The sequence below is a fragment of the Schistocerca piceifrons genome, chromosome 3 (assembly GCF_021461385.2).
Source record: "Schistocerca piceifrons isolate TAMUIC-IGC-003096 chromosome 3, iqSchPice1.1, whole genome shotgun sequence".
In the NCBI taxonomy this organism is placed as follows: domain Eukaryota; kingdom Metazoa; phylum Arthropoda; class Insecta; order Orthoptera; family Acrididae; genus Schistocerca; species Schistocerca piceifrons.
Genome location: NC_060140.1, coordinates 840,396,543 through 840,417,769, shown reverse-complemented (window position 1 = coordinate 840,417,769; position 21,227 = coordinate 840,396,543). Strand labels below are relative to the sequence as shown.

General features: G+C 43.6%; 1 protein-coding gene across 1 annotated transcript in view; it reads right to left on the bottom strand.

Moving 5' to 3' along the window:
* Positions 1 to 3,784: 3,784 nt before the first annotated feature.
* Positions 3,785 to 21,227, bottom strand: part of LOC124789107 (proton-coupled amino acid transporter-like protein CG1139) — a 76,297-nt gene continuing 58,854 nt past the window's right edge. Inside the window, exons 7-9 of the mRNA XM_047256395.1 lie at positions 18,113 to 18,291; positions 14,856 to 15,025; positions 3,785 to 5,640 (exon numbers count right to left, since the gene is read on the bottom strand). Coding sequence (XP_047112351.1) covers positions 5,387 to 5,640; positions 14,856 to 15,025; positions 18,113 to 18,291 — 603 coding nt within the window. The 3' untranslated portion in view covers positions 3,785 to 5,386. The remainder of the gene's footprint in view (positions 5,641 to 14,855; positions 15,026 to 18,112; positions 18,292 to 21,227) is intronic.

Genomic DNA, 21,227 nt, shown 5'->3' with positions numbered 1-21,227 from the left:
TAATCTCATCGATAATATTTTTAATGTTTAGTAAGTGTTTTGTAACTGTTTTACTAATGACCACTTACCGTTTTCTTTGATGCATTGTGAATAATGCGTTCGACAAAATGATGTATTTTTACGACTGTGTATCTTGTTCTAACAGCCTGTTCACGACATGACAGAAAAATATGGATCTGATTGCTGCTAGTTGTATTAGCACCCCATCAATCAAAGTACTATCATGCTGCGAAAAATGAATAGGCCAAAACACTGATGTTGCACTGCAGGTGTCTAGTAGCGAGTCAGGTCATTAATCTATTAAACGTCTTTACAGAAATGCATCAACATTTTACTTTGTTTACCAGTAAGATCAATCGCCGATAATTTGATCTAGATGAGAACATAACGGATTCATGGCCACTTCTATTAACATTTTGTGTCTCCAAATTTAAACGTTGTTTACACAGAGAAATTACAAGCGACTCAGTCCATCTCGGAATATGTTTCAAGAAACTAGTTTCATTTCTTTTAATACTTTTTATCCAAATTATTTCAAAATATGACGTACTCACTCCCATGTTTGTAACGGGAATCACCGGACACCCTGTATAGTTGGGCATGAGATTATCCGATAGAAGGAATGACTTTGTGAATATCGTCGTTAATTTATTTTTAAGGATTCTGTTTTTTGTAGAGGGCAAGTAGTATACTTCAGACCGTCTGTCGCAATCACTGGAGCAGCACTAAGATATCTCTGCCACCCTAGGTAGCCCACCGATATATATCTTCATTTGCCTTACATCAGCTTCGAACTAGAATTGGTCACGGCATTACAAGACATCCGCAAAATTCATTACCCGCAGCCCTGCCTTGTGAAACAAAAATGTTGAGGCTGTTCCGTCCAGTATCAAGCTCCTTGGCGGAAAGAACTATATTTTATATTGACTGTATTTCATATAAATGAAAGACCCCACAGTTAATGCTTTAACAGTGTCTAGAATTATTATATGTGTGTTGCTGCAATGTGCGCGAGCATTCTGATAGCAATTCATTTTCCATGTTTCCATTTAGCTGCTGACAGGTTTTCTCATATCATCTAATGACTGATTTTGGACAGTTTAGTAAGTCTGAAAGCATGAAACAGAACCCATGAAACGTCGTAGCAAGTATATTGCAAATATATATGAAATGTGAAGTCCACACTTGCTATAAATAAATTCCAGAAATCTGACATGACGGTGTATATTATTTCTTAACTTTCTGTCTGTCTGTTTCTCTCTCTCTCGCTCTCTTTCCTCAGTTTGGTAAGTATAGAATTTTTTTTAGTTCTCTTACGGATTAGAAGCTTTTGTTGAGTCTGAATTATAAATTTTATCTTGAGATCATTGTTTTCTCTACCGTACCAGTTTGCATGTTATTTTGACGCGTATTCGCTTCATTGTCACGTATATAATATTTCCATGACTTTCCCCTCTTCATGGCACCATGTACAAATTGCAGGGCACTAGGAGAGAAAATCGAAATTGTCATTGAAGCTCCAAGTTACCACTGGTGAAAGGCAATTAGTTCGGTTTCCGTCAATGCAACTTGTAATCAAGTACGTTTCAAGTCATTCAAATGTTTTAAGCTGATAGTATTACAAGATTAATAGTCAATATCTTGAGCACTTCCCAACATATAAGTACTTAGGACAATGCTAAATAGGAATACAGGGGCGCAGCACGGAAAGTAATGTACGATAGGTCGCGAAATTGAAACGACAGTCAGGGTTCGATGAAGCTTTGCACATATGTGCAGTGGGCAGTGTCTCTATTACGCCTGTCGATAGCGTCACGTTGCACTTTCCAGTTGTGAGCGCACAGTGAGCACGTATAGACGCCTAGGACAATAGTGTCTCTCTCCAAGTATGAGTACCCGCTACGACGTTTCGCCTAATCTCATGAAAATCCACATAACGTACCTGTCACGTGTTCCCTTCTCCATGACAATACTCGACCGCAAACTGCAGTGGCAAAGCGAACCCCACTGCAGTGCTTTCGACGGGAAGTGTTCGTTTGTCCGCCTTACAGCCAGGACTTGGCTCCCTCTGATGTTTGTCTCTGCTCACAGGAGCCGCTGGGTATGAAGACAACATTTTGGCACAGGCAACGAACTGAACAGGAATAGAGCACAGGCGGCTGCCTTCCATGACGAGGGTACTGGAAAGCTGGTACAACACTACGACAAATATCTAAGTCGGAGCGGTGACAGCGTAGAAAAGTAGCTGGAACGTGTTGCTAACTATTGTAAACAAAACATACTTTTTATTTTCACTGTGGTTTTCATTTCGAAACCGATCGGACTTACTTTCAAATAATGGGATCGTTCAAATTGTTCAAATGGCTCTGAGCACTATGGGACTTAACAGCTATGGTCATCAGTCCCCCAGAACTTAGAGCTACTTAAACCTAACTAACCTAAGGACATTACACAACACCCAGTCATCACGAGGCAGAGAAAATCCCTGACCCCGCCGGGAATCGAACCCGGGAACCCGGGCGTGGGAAGCGAGAACGCTACCGCACGACCACGAGCTACGGACAATAATGGGATGCTCACGTAAAATAGTATTAGTGACGTCGATTGCAGCATAGATATCTATAAAGAAATCGTATACAAGACGTTAGTGTGATAGGTTGTAGAGTATTATGCAGTAGACGTAACAACATACTTAGAATTGAGAGATGGGCTAATAGGACCGTAACCTGTCGGTATAGCCCAAACGGAAGTGTAAGAGAAATGTCGGGGTAGTTTAAATGGAAATTCTTGCTAGAAAGGCGATTCATGACTCCGCGCGAAAACCTGTAGGGTAGTTTTAAGGAACCGGCATTCAAACAATACTGCGTGACATTTTATTGCCACCATCGAATATCTCAGGTCGTGGTCACGAGAATAAGGGAGAAAAATAGGTCGCGTGCAGTGATGTATAAGCAGCCAAATTTCCCTTTCGTTGTACGCTAATGCAATGGAGAACACTGGTATTATACTGATATGAAGTACGCATCGTCATGCACTGTACAGTTGCTTGGGGACTATCCGCATAGATATAGATTAAGAAAGTCTTCGAGATATTCTAAACTCCTGACTTTCATCTGTGGTAGAGAAAACAGACCTTTGCAGACAAGGGTCAAATGTTCAAATGTGTGTGAAATCTTATGAGACTTAACTGCTAAGGTCATTAGTCCCTAAGCTTACACACTACTTAACCTAAGTTATCCTAAGGACAACCAGACACACCCAAGCCCGAGGAAGGACTCGAACCTCTGCCGAGACCAGCCGCACAGTCCATGACTGCAGCGCCTAAGACCGCTCGGCTAATAGCGCGCGGCCAGACGAGGGTCGGTTGCTTCGAAATGTCAACAGGGCACCGAACCAACAGTAATGGATGTTTTGAGTACATGTCGTTGCAAAGTTCATATTTACGATGCCACGAGAGTGGAATGCAGCAGAAGTACTGTACTGTATTAAGAAAAAAGTCATAGATTTCTTTTACAACAAATACGTTCCTTAATATTTTACAGCACAAAAACGAGAGTTTATATTTTCTCCAAAATGGAGACAGCACAAGCTTCGTTGTGCCGCATTTCATCTTTATAAGTTTTCTATTCGCTATGTAGCGTTTCAACCAGCGCAGATGATTTTTCAAGGCATGTTTATTTGATAAATATTTTTTCATGCATTCATGCAGCATTAATAATGCAATTTTTCAAAAACTAGTAAAGCTATACATATAATAATGGATTCTTAAAGATGACGGACTGAGGGCAGATATGTGCACTTGAACCAAACGGCATAAAAAATTACGTAGATCAAATTACATATATCACAAGTTCATAAAGGAGACAAGTCAGGTCTAAAGGTAACATGAATTATCGTTTCTACCACTCATCCAGTCCACGGAATAATGATACACTACTGTTTGTAAAAAGTCAAACTCTTAGAAGAAATGGTCTGCCATACCACGATAATAGGACGTATAGAACAGAGGAACCATAATACATTATTTAAGTGGCAGAGAGGTGGCTTGCACGTAGACCCACTAGCGCCCTCTTTTGTGCGACCGGATAGTCAGTGCGGAGCCGACATACGAAGTGGAAACGTGTCATACTTCGCTTACGTCACACGCTTGAATATCAGTATGTGAGTGTGTTCGAACGGAACAGAATGTTTTGTGTCCAGAAAGCGGCTCTCTCCTTTTGTGATATTGCGTAACCAGTGGACAGATGACAAGGTACTGGTAGACACATTGTGACCACAGCGCGAGACGACCGCCATCTTGACTGCTTGCCCGTAATGGACAGAACAGCATCGTCCACTATATTGGCGCAACGTCGGAGCACTGCCACTGGTGTGGACATGTCTGCGTCAATGGTTCGACGCCAGCTTCTGCGGTCTGGACTGGTGACATGTCTCCCATTGCGTCAGCTTCCGCTGACCAGAACCCATCAACACAAAGGGCTGCAATGGGCACAATAACATCGACATGGCATGTTAAGTGCCAATACGTAGCGTTTTCGCATGAGTCCCGCTTCAGCTTGTCATACATTGAAGGCTGGAAACGCGACTGATCCCATCGTGGTGAACGCAATCAGGCACAAACGCCAAGTGTGATGGTTTGGGGCGCCATTGGCTGTAACACGCGATCTCGCCTCCTGCGTCTTGAGGGAAATCTGAACAGTTACCGCTGCATCAAGGAGGTTTTACAGTCCGAGGCGCTGCCTCTCCTGCAGGCCATTCCACAAGCCATATTTCGGCAGGACAACACCCGGCCGCATGTGGCAATGACTGTGAAAGTCTTCTTAGAAGAACTGCGGGTATCATTGCTTCCCTGGGCTGCCCGTTCACCTTGCATGTTGCCCATTGAACATGTCTGGGTTGTGGTCAGTCCGCAGCTTGTTCGTTCAGGTCCTCCTGCAGCCGCAGTTGATAATCTGTGGATGCACCATCAAACCACGTGACTGAGTATTCCTCAGCAGCATACTGAGGTGTTCTTTGATTCCATGCCACTACATCTCTGATTGTAGCACGGGGTGTCAGTACTTTGCACTGTATTTCCACAGCCACAGTACCTGTACCAGTCTGTAATATAAATTATTTCTCTAGTCTCATGTACCTAATCAATGGAATAAATTTCACTGTGATCACATATCTCGGCCTCGGTGTTTCAGTTTCTCCAAACAGTAGTGCACACTGATTCAGTTGGCTGTTTCAGGATGATGTGGATGTGATGGGAAACTATGAAGACACGAATTCACAAAGATCACGTGGTGGTGTATGTTTGCTGATTCGATAGTCTGTCCATTTTGGCCCTGGCAGAGTCGGACAGCCTTTGCCAGATACAGAGGTCCTTGAGAGAGCTTCCCCACTACTCGAGGCCATAGTTCTCGATGATTTCCGTGATGCTGGAGATGGTGCCGGTGACCAGTGCCAGAAAGGACAGGGCGACCAGAAGGGCGTTCTTGAGCAGCTTCCAGCGCATCCAGCCGAGCGCCCCCGGCTCCTGCCACAGCACCACCGACTCGATGACCGCCGGGTACAGCAGGCCCAGAGTCGAGAAGCACACCGCCCCCACCAGAGAGATGGCCGGACCCAGGTTCGGCACTGCCACCGCCAGTGCCACTGCAAACACAAACACACACTCAGAACTCCCCTGTATTAACGCTGCTACCACATCAGAGTAGTTTTACTTCAAGATGAAAGGCTCATTACCGATCGTAGTCTAGACTCTAGAATAATTTCTTTATGTATATTTTTCCAGGAACACCGTACAAGAATGATTCAGAAGCGTATTGTCTGCGACGTTATAAGGTACCTGTAACGAAATCAAATTTCTCTGCAGTGGACTTGTATCTGGAGGCTTCAGGTGTAAAGGCATAGCTTTAAAGATCCTATATAAATACAGTTCCCTTCTTATTCATAATGTTTAGTAGTAAATAATACACTCATATACACAACTGGCCATTAAAATTGCTACACCAAGAAGAAATGCAGATGATAAACGGGTATTCATTGGACAAATATACTAGAACTGACATGTCATTACATTTTCACGCAATTTTGGTGCATAGATCCTGAAAAATCAGTACCCAGAACAACCACCTCTGGCCGTAATAATAGCCTTGATACGCCTGGGCATTGAGTCAGAGCTTGGATGGCGCGTAGAGGTACAGCTGCCCATGCAGCTTCAACGCGATACCACGGTTCGAGTAGTGTCTGGCGTATTGTGACGAGCCAATTGCTCGGCCACCATTGACCAGACGTTTTCAGTTGGTGAGAGATCTCGAGAATGTACTGGCCAGGGCAGCAGTCGAACATTTTCTGTATCCAGAAAGGCCAGTACAGGACCTGCAACATGCGGTTGAAAAGTCGTCGAACTGTTCATGTAGATGGTTGTTGTCTTGCAAACGTACCCATCTGTTGACTCAGGGATCGGGACGTGGCCGTACGATCCGTTACAGCCATGGGGATAAGATGCCTGTCATCTCGACTGCTAGTGATACGAGGCCGCTGGGATCCAGCACGGCGTTCCGTATTATCCTCCTGAACCCACCGATTCCATATTCTGCTAACAGTCATTGGATCTCGACCAACGCCAGCAGCAATGTCGCGATACGATAAACCGCAATCGCGATAGGCTACACTCCGACCTTTATCAAAGTCGGGAACGTGATGGTACGCATTTCTCCTTCTTACACGAGGCATCACAACGACGTTTCACCAGCCAACGTAGGTCAACTGCTGTTTGTGTATGAGAAATCGGTTGCAAACTTTCCTCATGTCAGCACGTTGTAGGTGTCGCCACCGGCGCCAACCTTGTGTGAATGCTCTGAAAAGCTAATCATTTGCATATCATAGCATCTTCTCCTGTCGGTTAAATTTCGCGTCTGTAGCACGTCATCTTTGTGGTGGCCAGTAGTGTTGTATTATCTCTGCTGTAAGAGAGCTGATCTCTGGCTGCCAAGGCTAAACAGGCGAGTGACGAATAACAGATGCGGACTGTTGGCATCACATTATTGACTGGTGTGTCGGTTTTTGTGCATAAACACACGAACAGAACATTTAAGTCAATGTGTGAAACGAATTCTGAACTGCAGAAAGACAGCGATTAATGACGAGTAAACTGTGAACTGTGCACTCGGCTTTTATGTGTGACTGAATTAAGATAATTCTTGGGTGTGCAATGGACGCGCACCAGTGTGTCACTAGAGAAATAATGCATGGGTATGATATTAGTTTTGGACATTTCAAGGAATGTGTTTTGATGTGAGTAAACTTGATCTCTATCATATTAATCACTAACTCAAACTGTTTCATGCTTGCCATTGTATCGTTATAGCGCGCAGAATAGCGGTTTCAGGGTGGGGGTCTTGGTGTTCGTTTCCTGTTTGAGCTAGGAACATGGGGTGAAAAGTTTTGGTTTAGGCAGACCAACGACCATTTGCATAGCTACTCTAACACCTGTCTTACTGTAGCTACCTTACAATGTAGTAAACAATGTTTGAGCTACGAACCAGAGTTATGGGCCAAGAAAATTGTGCAAATCGATTAATTCCTTTTTCAAAAGATTTTAATGGGCTGAAATTAATGCTCGGCTAATGGCACCATTTTTAGGTGCACCGTTCGGATTTTACGTTCAAAAGCAATCACACTCATTAGGATTTTACGTACAAAAACAGTCAATCCTAGGTAACTCTGGACTGGAATCAGACTGATGATTTCGTCCGCAGGTGCACTATACGTTTATCTAAGATACGTTTTAACTGTTTGAAACAGTCTCCCTTTGTTTGGATTTTACTTGCAAAAAACACATTTTTCTGGGAGATTTCAGAAGCGCACTACTTCATTACTCAAAATTGTATGAATACGTTCAAACTGTGGACGAAGGTGGATACATGAATAAAACGAAAACGAATTTTTTTAATCCAGTAACCTTTACCCGCTGTCGCGATGGTTTAAAGTCGAGCTAAAGGTGGCACATAAAATTCGTTCTTAAGCGAATTGAATGCCCGGAAACGGTTTAAAATGAATCAAATAAATAAAAAATGCATTCTAATGATAACATTGAAAGCTCGCTCTCAAAAATCTAGCTTCATTCGCATGTTACGTGCAAAAACACGTTTATTGGATGTTTCTATTCGCACGCACCTTCTGTGCTTCAGACTCGTGCGAATGGGCTCGAATTTTGTACTGTGGATAAATACAAGTAATTAATGTTCGCTTTGTTGTTTTGTTAAAGCTTTATCCATTGCCACTATATACGCAAGTTATTCGAAATACAATTTTAAAAAAAACTATACCCGATAATTCGTCGTTCGAGTCAACAAAAATCTACATCGGTTAACAGGCTATGGCGGTCTAACGTAAAAATTATGAAGAGTAAAAGTTGGTAACTAGAATGAAAAATGCTCTTAACGCAGTGCAAAAAATGCGAATATGTCCTGGGCAGAGTTAGGGATGTAAAGGGAGGGAACTAGCTTTCCGACTCATCTGGCCGCTACAGAGACGTTTGAAGCAAAACATGTTGACATATTCACGCTTTTTTACAAGTTAACCTGCTCTCCCAACGCAGTGAGTTCTCTTACATACATCCTCTGTTACATATATGGTGAGGGATGTAATAACGAATAGATGCAAGTTAATGTGCTTCTAGAGGGTGTAATGCATCTGCATTTGGAAGTATCCGGGAATGGGGGGCGAAAATAATAGGAAGTATGCCGGAGTGGAGATGCATGCATCCTAAACCTTAACGAAACATCGTGTCATATTGCACGACATGACAAATTCCATGTTGGATGAGATGATGGCATGTGTCATGTTATACGACATGAAGTCATATATCATGTTAGTGTACTTGATACTAAGCATTATGTTACATGACACGGGTACTAAAGCTAACACGGAAGAAAGCTCAATTGCCGCGCGGGGTAGCCGTGCGATCTCAGACGCTTTGTGACGGTTCGCGCGGCTTCCCCCCGTCAGGAGTTCGAGTCCTCCCTCGGGCATGGTTGTGAGTGTTGTTCCTAGCTTAAGTTAGTTTAAGTTCGATTAAGTAGTGTGTAAGCCTAGGGACCGATGACCTCAGCAGTTTGGTCGCATAGTCCTTACCACAAATTTCCCATTTTGTAAAAGCACAACTATGTCAAGATGTTTTGATTTAAATGTCTTTGAGGCTGACAGGAAAGTAGAAAAGCTGGTTCCCTTCTTTTACACCCCTGAATCTGCCAAGGACATTGCCCCCTTTTTTTTGTACTATGAGAGGAACGTTTTTCATTCTGGTAAACGAATATACTCCATAAACGTGGGAATGCCGTGTACTTCAAATTGTTGTGCATACTCTGCATCAGCAATCTCATGACATCAAATTCATGATGAGAGCTGTGCCAGTACGGAACTCATACCATACGTGCAACAAATGTGTAAGTATGAGCCGGCCTGGGTGGCAGAGCGGTTCTAGGCGCTACAGCTGGAACGGCGCGACCGCTACGGTCGCAGGTTCGAATCCTGCCTCGGGCATGGATGTGTGTGATGTCCTTAGGTTAGTTAGGTTCAAGTAGTTCTAGGGGACTGATGACCTTAGAAGTTAAGTCCCATAGTGCTCAGAGCCATTTTTTTTTTTTGTAAGTATGAAGTGGGTGTTTGGGTATGTGGTACTGATGTGTCTGTGTAAATGTCGTATCCAATGTTGTGTTTCATCTACCAACAAAATTATGTCATAAACGTAAAGGACCAATATATTATTTTGTAGTTGTTTTTTTATTATTATTTCTTTGGAGATATCGGAGAAATCGACGCTGCCAACCCAAAAATCCACATCACACTTGAAACCGAAACAGGCATGCACTCGAATAATGCCTGAAGTAGTGCTGGAGGGAACTGAAACCATGAGTCCTGAACGGCTGTCCATAAATACGTAAGAATACAACGGGTTGGGGAACTCTTCTGAGCAGCACGTTACAAGGCATTCCAGGTATGCTCAATAATGTTCATATCTGGGGGGTTTGGTGACCAGCGGAAGTGTTTAAACTCAGAAGAGTGTTTCTGGAGCCACTCTGTCGCAATTCTGGGAGTGTTTGGTGTCGTATTGTCCTGCTGCAAATTGCACAAGTCCTTCAGAATGTACAATGGGGATGAATGGAAACAGGTGGTCAGACAGGATAATAACGTACTTTCCACTTGTCGGATCTAGAAGTATCAGGGGTCCCATGCCACTACAGCTGCACACAACCCACGCTATTACAGAGTCTTCACCAGCTTCAACAGTCCCCTGCTGACATGCAGGGTCCATGGATTTCTGAGGTTGTCTCCATACCCGTACGCGTCCATCCACTCGATACAATTTGAAACGAGATTCGTCCGACCAAGCAACATGTTTCCAGTCATCAACAGTCCAATGTCGTTGTTGACGGGCCCAGGCGAGGAATAAAGCTTTTCGTCTTGCGGTCATCAAGGGTACACGAATGGGCCTTCAGCTCGGAAAGCCCATATCGATGATGTTTCGTTGAACGGTTCGCACGCTGACCCTTGTTAATGGCCCAGCATTGAAATCGGCAGCAATTTGTGGAAAGGTTGCACTTATGTCACGTTGAACGATTGTCTTCAGTCGTCGTTGGTTACGTTCTTACAGGATCTTTTCAGGTCGCGGCGATGTCGGAGATATGATGTTTTGTAAAAATTAGTAAATTTGTGGTAAGATCTTATTGAACCAAACAGCTTAGGTCATCGGTAGCTAAGCTTACACACTACTTAATCTAACTTAAACCAACTTACTCTGTGGACAACATACACACCCATGCCCGATGGAGGACTCGAAACTCCGACGGGGGAAACCGCATGAACCGTGACAAGACCCCGCGCAAATTTAATGTTTTACCAGATATGTGATAGTCACGGTACACTCGTGATACGGTGGTAAGGGAAAATCCCCACTTCATCGCTACCTCGGAGATGCTGTGTCCCATCGCTCGGGCGCCACCTGTAACACCACCTTCAAACTCACTTAAATCTTGATAATTTGCCACTGTAGCGGCGGTAAGCGATCTAATAAATTCGACAGACAGTTGTTGTATTATATAGGCGTTGCCGACCGCATCGCCGTATTCTGCATGTTTACATATCTCTGTATTTGAATACGCATCCTGTTTCTTTGACGCTTCAGTGGAGTATCCCAGATATGAAACACTACTGAGAGTTAAATTGGAGATAAACACACTTGCGAGGTGTGTTACTAAAGATAACAAGTACATTATTTTAGCATCTTCATCTTCATAGGAGGGGGGAGGAGTCTTCTGCACCATGACAAGAACATCGCATCCAACTCAAAGTACTTATGAAATATTGTCGCGCGAGGAATTACAGTGAAACAAAGCTATTGTGGCTATGCCTGAAACTCTACCTTCACAAAATAATTCTGTTATGGTAGATGACACACTTACCAACTAATGAAGGCCCTTCAAAGACAAACCAACTAATAATTAATGTAAAAGCTCACAATATGTAAAGTACTTTAGTTCTGACGTTCACTTGCAAACGATACCATAAAACATTTTGTATTTTCAGGTCTGGATATATGATTTGAAAAGAGAGCATACATGAAGAATGAAAGTAACTCGCCAATAATTTTATAAACCAAGTACGGCAACATCAAGAAACAAACAACATTAAATATCTCGGTCAAAATATTAACACAAAAAATGAAAAATCTGCAGTTAAAATCATAACTCAAAGAAATTGAAAAAGCGTGCGTGAAAGTGAGAAACGTGTATAATAAAAACGTTTTCGTGTGGTGTTAAACGAAGGCATTATAATACAGCTGTAAAATCAGAAATCTTCTGCGGATGGGTAACATTACTTCTACCTGCGCGCAACATGACATTAGAAGGTTTAAAAAGAAAGAAGGGAAAAACTTGCGGAAAAAATTACACCCAGTCAAGAACAAAGATGGGCACGGTGTTTTGAGATCGAACATAAAAATACATTCATTCTGCCCTAAAATAAGAGATCAGGTCAGGAAAAGACATTTAGAGAGAACGAAGGAAGGCAGATTAACAAACAGAGAATCAGATAAATAAAGGCTGGAAAGGCAAGAGAAAAAAGACTCAGAAGAAATGAAGACTGCACAGGAGAGCTTACTCGACAGTGGCAAATTCAGACTAGATTTCAATAAATTCAAAAATTTTCAGAAAGAGAAACAGAACAAAAACTGGAATCCAACAGTCAAATAAAAGGAAAAGAACTCATCTTGAGAAAATGCAAGTTCTGGACAAGGATGTAGGAAAAGGGAAATAAGTAGGTATGTTAACGTGGTCTTACGCTGCCCTGAAACGAAATAGAAAATAATAATAATAAAAAACTGATGATGTTACAAATATGCCGAAAATGTATGGCCAAGAAAATTAACAGGCAAACTCAATCCTATAATCTGATAAGGGAGGAGAAGACTAATGACCAGGTAAGGATAAAGGGAGCATTTGATGATTATGACCTTAAACTGAATAGAAATGGTCTTATCATAAAAACAAAAGGAACGTCTGAAGAAGAACTAAACGAAAAGATGGTTTGATAAGTCTGGTAGATTTCTGTGAGAAACTGGCTATCCAATTGTGATCACTGCAAAGGAAGTTATTGACCAAACCCTTGAGGTGGTAGTGCAAGACCGCTGATAAAAGTTCTTGAGGTTGCTGAGATAGTAGGCATCTGAAGTGAGCGAGTGCCCTAAGAACAGGAGGTGGGAGTCGCGATTGCACACAGTCGACCAGTAGCGCATCGGGCACTGCATTAAGCGCAGTCCGCAAGACGTTTTGAGCTGATTTGTGACTGTTGATGAAATCTGGATCCATCATTACACACCAGCGTCAAATCGGCACTCAAAACAATGGATAAAGGCTATTGAATCTGAACCGAAGGAGACACAGACCACTCTGTCAGCTGGTAACGTGATTGCGACTGTTTCTTGGATTCCAAGCTGAAAACCCTCATACGATACTTGGGAAAAGACCAGTACCATACCTGGAGCCTATTACACTTCATTGTTGGATTGTCTGAAACTTGCGATGGCTGAAAAAAGACAAAGGACGGCACGCAAAAAGTACTCTTTCGTCAGGATAATGCAGCATCCCACACAACAGCGATAACAATGGCAAGAGTGCATGAATTACTCTTTGAATTGGTTCCTCGTCAACCCCATTAACCAGACTTAGCCCCAAGTGACTTTCTCCTGTTCCTTAACTTGAGACTTCAGTTTTTTGGGAAGAAATTCTCATCAAATGAGGAAGTGATAGCTGCAGTCAACAGGTATTTTGCAGAATTTTACAGAACCTATTTTTCCCATGAGATGAATAAGATGGAGGATCGCTGCACCATGAGTATATCCCTCAAAGGAGACTGGTCGAGAAGTAAGGTGAGTTGTTTACGAAACAACTGCATTGTTAATGATAAGGAGGGACACAGCGGACAGACCAGTAGCAACGGGTAGACATCAGCACGTACTTCCAGGCGTCGAGCTCGAGTCTGTAATATAGCTCAGAGAAGACCAGGAGAAGTAAGAGGGTCGTTCAATAAGTAATGCCCAACATTTTTTTCTAGGAACATATCTGTTGTTACGATAAGAATTTGGTGACAATATGCTATTACATCAACATGTCTTGTCCGTGTCCTATTTTTCTACTGTAGTCTCCATCACATTCTATTGCCGTACGCCAACATTGTGGAAGACCTTGTATTGGCAGTTGGTAAAAGCTCTAGTTCTGTAGGCGTAGCCATGTTTTCACTGCACGACTGACACTCTCGTCATCTTCAAAGTGTGTTCCCCGTAGAGAGCCTTTAAGCAGCCCAAAGAGATGGAAATCCCAGGGGGCCAGGTCTGCACTGCAGGGTGGATGATGCAATGATGTCCAACCTAATTTGGCGATGTGTTCTCGGGTCATCAGACGTGTGTGTGGGCGTGGATTATTGTGCTGGAGCAAGATTGATGCTGGATTCTCGTCCGATCTAACACGTCGGAAACAGATCTTCAGTTTATTCATAATCTTCACGTATGCCTCTGAATTCATGGTTGACTCTCTCAGCATGACATCCAGGAGAATGACGCCATCACAGTCCCAGGAGACTGTCAACATGACTTTTCCGGGAGAGGGATTGTCTTGAATTTCTTGTTTTGTGGCGAATGAGGATGGTGGCACTCCGTGGACTGCCTTTTTGTTTCCGTTGGACCCAGCTTTCGTCCCCGTAACTATCCGTGAAAGAAAGGCCTCACCGTCGGTCTCAGGACGCTGCAACAATACAGAAGAAATGGCCTTTCTTTGAATCTTGTGCTCCGCTGTGAGCACTCGTGGATCCCATCGTGAACGCCTCTTTGGATACCCGAGGGTCTCGATCATTGCAGACGCACATCCCATGCTGACTGACAACTGTAGAGCAAATTGTCGAGTTGTGATGCGCCGATCGGCACGAATAATGGCATCCGCACGATTCTGCGTGTCTTGAGCAGTGGTTGTGACAGGCCGTCCCGAGCGTGACTGATCATGGAGCTCTGTTTCTGCATTTCCTGAAACTGTAATTTTCTTTACCCATCGTCCAACTGTACTCCTATCAACTGCAGCATCTGACACTGTACTACGGCTCTGCCATCTGCCAGAATGGTTGGCAACTATTCCTGCGCACAGAGCAAATATCAATTGTTAAGCGCCAACAAAGACGTTTGTCTATGTATACTAACAGCTTTTTTATAAAAATTTGAAGCATTATTTATTGAACGACACTCGTATCTGTCCAGGAGGGAGCGTAACATGGCTGGCGTGCACTACGCATGGTACACAGTGGCGGCGCGTGCGACTGACCTGTGCCGAGCACCAGCGCCACCCTGAGGATCCTCTCCCCCACGTTGTGGTAGACGGGGTCTACGCGGGCCGCCAGCGGCTTCCAGGCGATGTCCACCACGATGTAGAGCTGCAGGCCGTACGACAAAAAGCTACTGGCCGCCACCGCCAGTTTCACCACCTGCGCCAGGCTGCAAAAACACAAGGCTCTCTGCAGTATTCCAAAGAGTTTCTTAATGTTACTTTAACTTTAATCCCTCAAGTGAGTGTCAATACGGGGTGGTCAGAAAAGTTGGTTGGTTGCCTGGTAGATTTGGGGGAGGGGACCAAACAGCGAAATAATCGGATTAGGGAAGGATGGGGAAGGATGTCGGCAGTGCCCTTTCAAAGGAACCATCCCGGCATTTCTGTAGAGCGATGTAGGGAAACCACAGAAAACCTAAATCAGAAAAACTCTGAAAACCTTTAAAGGGTGTTGCAAGGTAGGTTGTGCTGAGAAATAATTGCTAAGAAAAAATTCGATACTTGGCGTCGTATCCGAGTTAATTAGGAATGAAGCTGTGAACGCAAATTCGAGCGGCCCGCCAGATACAAGTATCGTCAACTTGTTCTCGTAGCGTAGATGATAGCGCACGAGACTGCCTCGCCTCTGGCTCGAGTTAGGTCCTTCATGTCTAATTTTTGTATTGTTCTCTTGCTCGGTTTTAGGAAACCAAACGAAGAAGCGACTTGGCGACACCGGCTCTCGCTCGTAACTTGAATTTGCGTGAGCAACGACATGACTGGCTAACTTCAATGCTAATTCACTCGGGAACAGCGCAACGTGTCGATTTTTTTTTCTTAACAGTTGTCTCCCAGCACAACCAACCCTGCAACGGCCTTACTGGCTTTTCAAGCTGTCCACCGAGTATAATTCACAGGAATCTAAAAGCGTTGAATTTTTATTTGCTCGAGTCAGACGCTGTAAGCTGTACAAAACTTTGAATTACATAAAATTCCTGGCAGATGAAAACTGTGTGCCGGATCGGCATTCGATCTTTGTCTTTTGTCGACAAGTGCTCTACCATCTGAGCTACACAAGCACTTCTCATACGTTGCCTTCATAGCTGTAATTCCGGCAGAATCTCATCTTCTGCCTTCCAAACTTTACAAAAGTTCTCCTGCATGCTTTGCGTGACTAGCACTCTTGGAAGAACAGAGTGTTACTTTTGCAAAGTGCTTGGATAGTTCAGTTGGTAGAACAACAGTCTGTCAAAGGTCAAGTTCGTGGGTTCGAGTCCCGGTCTGGCACACAGTCAAAATCTGCCAGGAAGTTTCAAATCAGCGCAGACTCCGCTGCAGATGGAAAATATATAATACAGTAAAGTGCCAAAGAAACTGGCACACCTGCCTAATATCGTATAGGGCCCTCACGAACACGCACAAGTGCCAAACACGACGTGGCACGGACTCGACCAACGTCTGAAGTAGTGCTGGAGGGAACTGATACCATGAATCCTGCAGAGCTGTCCATAAATCGGTAAGACTACGAGGCATCTCAGATATGCTCAATAATGTTCATGTCTGGGGAGACTGGTGGCCAGCGGAAGTGTTTAAACTCAGAAGTGTCTTCCTGAAGCCACTCTGTAGCAATTCTGGACGTCTGGAGTATCGCATTGTTCTGCTGGATTTGCCCAAGTCCGTCGGAATGCGCAATGGACACGTAAGGACGCTGGTCATCAGACAGGATTATTACGTACGTGACATTTGTAAGAGTTGTATCTAGACATGTCAGGGGTCCCATATCACTCTAACTCTACACACCTGATACCATTACAGAGCTTCCACCAGCTTGAACAGTCGCCTGCTGACATGGAGCGACTATGGAATCATGAGGTTTTCTCCACACCCGTACACGTCCATCCGCTCGACACAATTTGGAACGAGACTCGTTTCCAGCCATCAACAGTCCAATGTCGGTGTTGACGGGCCCAGGCGATGCGTGAGGCTTTGTGTCGTGCAGTCATCAAGGGTACACGAGTGGGCGTTCGGCTCCGAAAGCCTATATCGATGATGTTTCGTTGAATGGTTCGCACGTTGTCACTTGCTGATGTCCCAGCATTAAAATCTGGAACAATCTGCGGAAGGGTTGCACTTCTGTCACGTTGAACGAGTCTCTCCAGTCGTCGTTGGTTCCGTTCTTGCAGGATCTTTTTCCGGCCGCAGGGATGTCGGAGATTTGATGTTTTACCGGATATCTTATATTTACCGTACATTCGTGAAATTGTCGTACGGGAAAATGCCCACTTCATTGCTACCTCGGAGATACTATGTCCCATCGCTCGTGCGCCGATTATAAAACCACGTTCAAAGTCACTTAAATCTTGATAACCAACCATTGTGGCAGTAGTAACCGATCTAACAACTGTGCCAGACACTTGTTGTCTTGTATAGACGTTGCCAGCAGCAGTGCTGTATTCTGTCTGTTTACGTATCTCTATATTCCACGATGTCCCAAAACGAACTCTGCATTTTTTCAACCGAAATTGCCCGAGAAAAAAAAGTATTGCATTACTTATTGAACTCCATTGCTTATTGAACTCTCCTCGAACTTACAGTTCCACCAGTTTCGTAAACTACGTTATTTTGTTGTGTAGTTCTGTCTAGTTATGGGCTTACGCAACAACATAGATGAACTTTGTAGTTACCTGCAATAGTTTTCTGCTGTTTTAAGAGTAATAGAATATAGATGGTTAGATTTTTAATTTGTAGAATTTTTAGATCATCGGACATGATCAAATTTTGATGAAAAGTGATCATCTTAGAAATTAATGTGTAAGGACATATTTCAAATGTCAACACAGCTGCTGATACTCTCGTGACGAATATGTCAGCCACAGAGAAAGTTATAAAATGGCAATGACACGAGACAGTTGCAATATCGAATACGGCTTATTGCCTCTCTTTCTTCGTTGTTCAAAGCTGATTCGGCCACTCTTAAATTCTATGTCGATATTAGACAGGATGTAGGAAACATTCCGTTATTGTGTCGTGATTAAGTAATATACAGATACATTAATGTTTTGATTACTGTACAAGACCAACAAAATTGTAATATATTTATTATGTGGTAAGACTTGGGATGTGCCTGGTTTATACTGCAGGTTCCAGTTAGTACGGTTTGAAAACATGGGGACTAGCGAAGAGCCTGCCAGTTATTTCTGAACGATAAAACAAACATGACAGAAATTGAATTCTGGCTGAAAGCCGCTGCAGACTGCACAGCAGGTGAGACTCACATGTCATGGACGGGCAGGTTGAGGGTGATGCTGCCCATGGTGTCCTCACCGTACTTGTAGTAGCCGAAGAAACCCACCACGCAGTATAGTGTGCACACGAGCACCATGGCCGTGTTCACTACTCCGGGACACCCGGAGAAGTGTGTTGGATTCCGCATGTTGTTCTCCACGGGCATCACCTGCAGAAGGAACAGAAAATCCGTCACTATCTCTAGAGACAGATAGTACTTACCGTGTGCATCTCATGGTGCCTAATATACATTGTTATGATTTAGGAAATGTTTTATTGACAAATAAACAACATTTTGAAGTACTATACGTCACTCGTGTTTCCCAGTTACATATTTGTCAATTCCGAGGGTTACGAATATGTCACTAACATAGCCACTTTTTATTATTTTTCCATGTCACCACCTTCGCACTCAATTCCGAGCACAAGTGTTGCACATTTCCTACCCCCAGTGTGTCCCCAAACAGTTTGGTTCAAATTCCTCCCTACAGTCCACAATTATGCTTTACATGTTACCTCTTACGTCCGTATGCTAGCCACACATCGGTCACTCTACATCACATGTCATAAGAATTCTAACCAGACTATCAACCCTTAATACTGCCGAATCGTCAAAAAATATTTGTCGTTTTGGATTATTTGACGTCACCCCCTATCACCCCTCCCCTTACCTCAAACCGAAGCACTTGGGGTGAAATGTCATCGAACCTGTCACAGTTCAGTCTAGAAAGACCGAAAACCATCGATTCAACACAAAAATATACTTCGTTTAAGATTACATTTACTTGTTATCTCCTACTCATCCCTACCGCATTCGTAGCAGAACTAGGCATCTCTTATCCCGGTAGCATATTTTCTTAGTAAACAAGTCGTATGTGTTCCGAATAAGGATGAAATTTCTCCAGGCCTTCCTGAGATAAGCTTGGTCATTTTCATCCCTCCTCAACCCCATTTTATTCTCATTTCTGGGAGTGCGATTTCTTTTCTTTTTTCCAGTTAGCAAAAGGTACGAGGAACGAAGTTTGCACAAAATTTCTGTAGAGCTGTGACACACTACAATTACGAGCTACATCGAATATAGTGGTTTCCAAAATTGCCGCCACATTGGTAACGTAGCCTCATGGATTTCCCCCCCCCCCCCCTCCCTCAATCTCAACACATACTAATTTACTGTAAATTGATGTTTATCGTTCCACTGTAGATGTGGACGATATTTGTCGCATCGCAAAGCAAAACCGACGGACTTCCTGCACACCCTCAGTGGAAAGAAAGACTTACGATGTGTGTGTGTGTGTGTGTGTGTGTGTGTGTGTACTCAAACGGCGACAGCTACTACCAGTAACTAGCTTGCAGCTTCAGTGTTGATTAATGTGTGAGACTTGATGCCGGCCGGTGTGTGGCCGTGCGGTTAAAGGCGCTTCAGTCTGGAACCGCGTGGCCGCTACGGTCGCAGGTTCGAATCCTGCCTCGGGCATGGATGTGTGTGATGTCCTTAGGTTAGTTAGGTTTAATTAGTTCTAAGTTCTAGGGGACTGATGACCACAGATGTTAAGTCCCATAGTGCTCAGAGCCATTTGAACCATTTTTTTTTTTAAGACTTGATGGGCGACACTTTACTCCAAAACAAAATAGTAACTCCGCTCCACGCCAACCGAGTGAACAGAAGTTCAAATTTCTCACGGCTAGCCACTCAGTACAATGTCTGATAATACATTACGCAAAAAGTTGCTTCGTAATCCAAGTAGTCATCCTTTTCGTCAGACAGTGTATTAGAAAAACATCTACGAAAACAGATGGGGCCACATCCTTTCTGAGAATCTAATGCTTCAGAAAAGTCAAAAGAAGCGTAAACACAGCCATGTGGAATCTGTACACAGATGCATCGTTTGCGAGAGTCCCCGAGAGCTAAAATCACTGTCAGTGAACTGTTTACATATTTCGCGAACAGTGTCATATTATCTACCGCTGAGACGCAATTTCGTCATATTTAGATTAAGAACTACCTACTGAGCAGCAGTTTAAATCCGATCATATACCTGCTGTCACATTACATTACTTGGCAGACTGTATCGAAGGCTCTCCGAAAGTCAAAATACACTGTATCAGTCTCCCTCCGCTATCTGCAGCCTCTTGGATCAGTAAAATGAACAGAGCGAACTTGGATTCTCATGACTGGTGATTGTGAAATCCGTGTTAACTTCTACTGAAGAACTGTTCCGTCTCCAAATGTGACATCATGAACCAAAGTATCAGTTTCATAATTCTGCAACAAATTAAAGTTGGCGAGATGGGCCTGTAGATGTGTGTGTCTGTTCTGTCATAGTTTTAAGGGCTTTGAGTAACTTACATATTTTCCCAAGTCGTTGTCCACCGACCTGCAACAGGTTATTGTTAGAAGAGGCCACCTAGAACACTAAAGGGGGAAAGTGTACATCGTTACTAAACCATAATAAATTTTACCACTCCATATTTTATTCAAGTGAAGATATAAATTCTAGTTCATGCACTAGTCAAGTGTAGTTATAAGCTCTTTAATGGTTTGTCATAGAAAATTTGTACAAAAAATCCTATTTAACACTCTATGTTGACAGTACTAGATTTGCTGTAACTGCAAACTGGCACGAACTGCAGTCGTAAATTTTACTAGGGTTTAGGTATCTAGGGTTAAGAGAATATCAAATAATTAGCTATTAGGTACAGAGACGGATCCCAAATATAAGTCAATGAAATTTAATAGGCGTAAATACACTGATCAGCCAGAACATTACAGCCATCTACCTAATAGCCGGTACATCCGCATTTGGCACAGATAATAGCGCCGACGCGTCGTGGCATGGAAGCAATTGGACCTTGGTACGTCGCTGGAGGAAGTTGGCACGACATCTGTACACACGTCAACTAATTCCCGTAAATTCCAGGGAGGGGGGCTATGAGCTCTGCCGCCACGTTCAATCACATCCCAGATGTGTTCGATCGAGTTCAGATCTGGTTAGCTGGAGATGGGGGTGGTGGTGGTGGGGGGGGGGGGGGGGAGGCAGCACGTTAATTGTAACTCGCCACTGTGTTCCTCGAACCATTCCCTCACACTTATGGCCTTCTAACGTG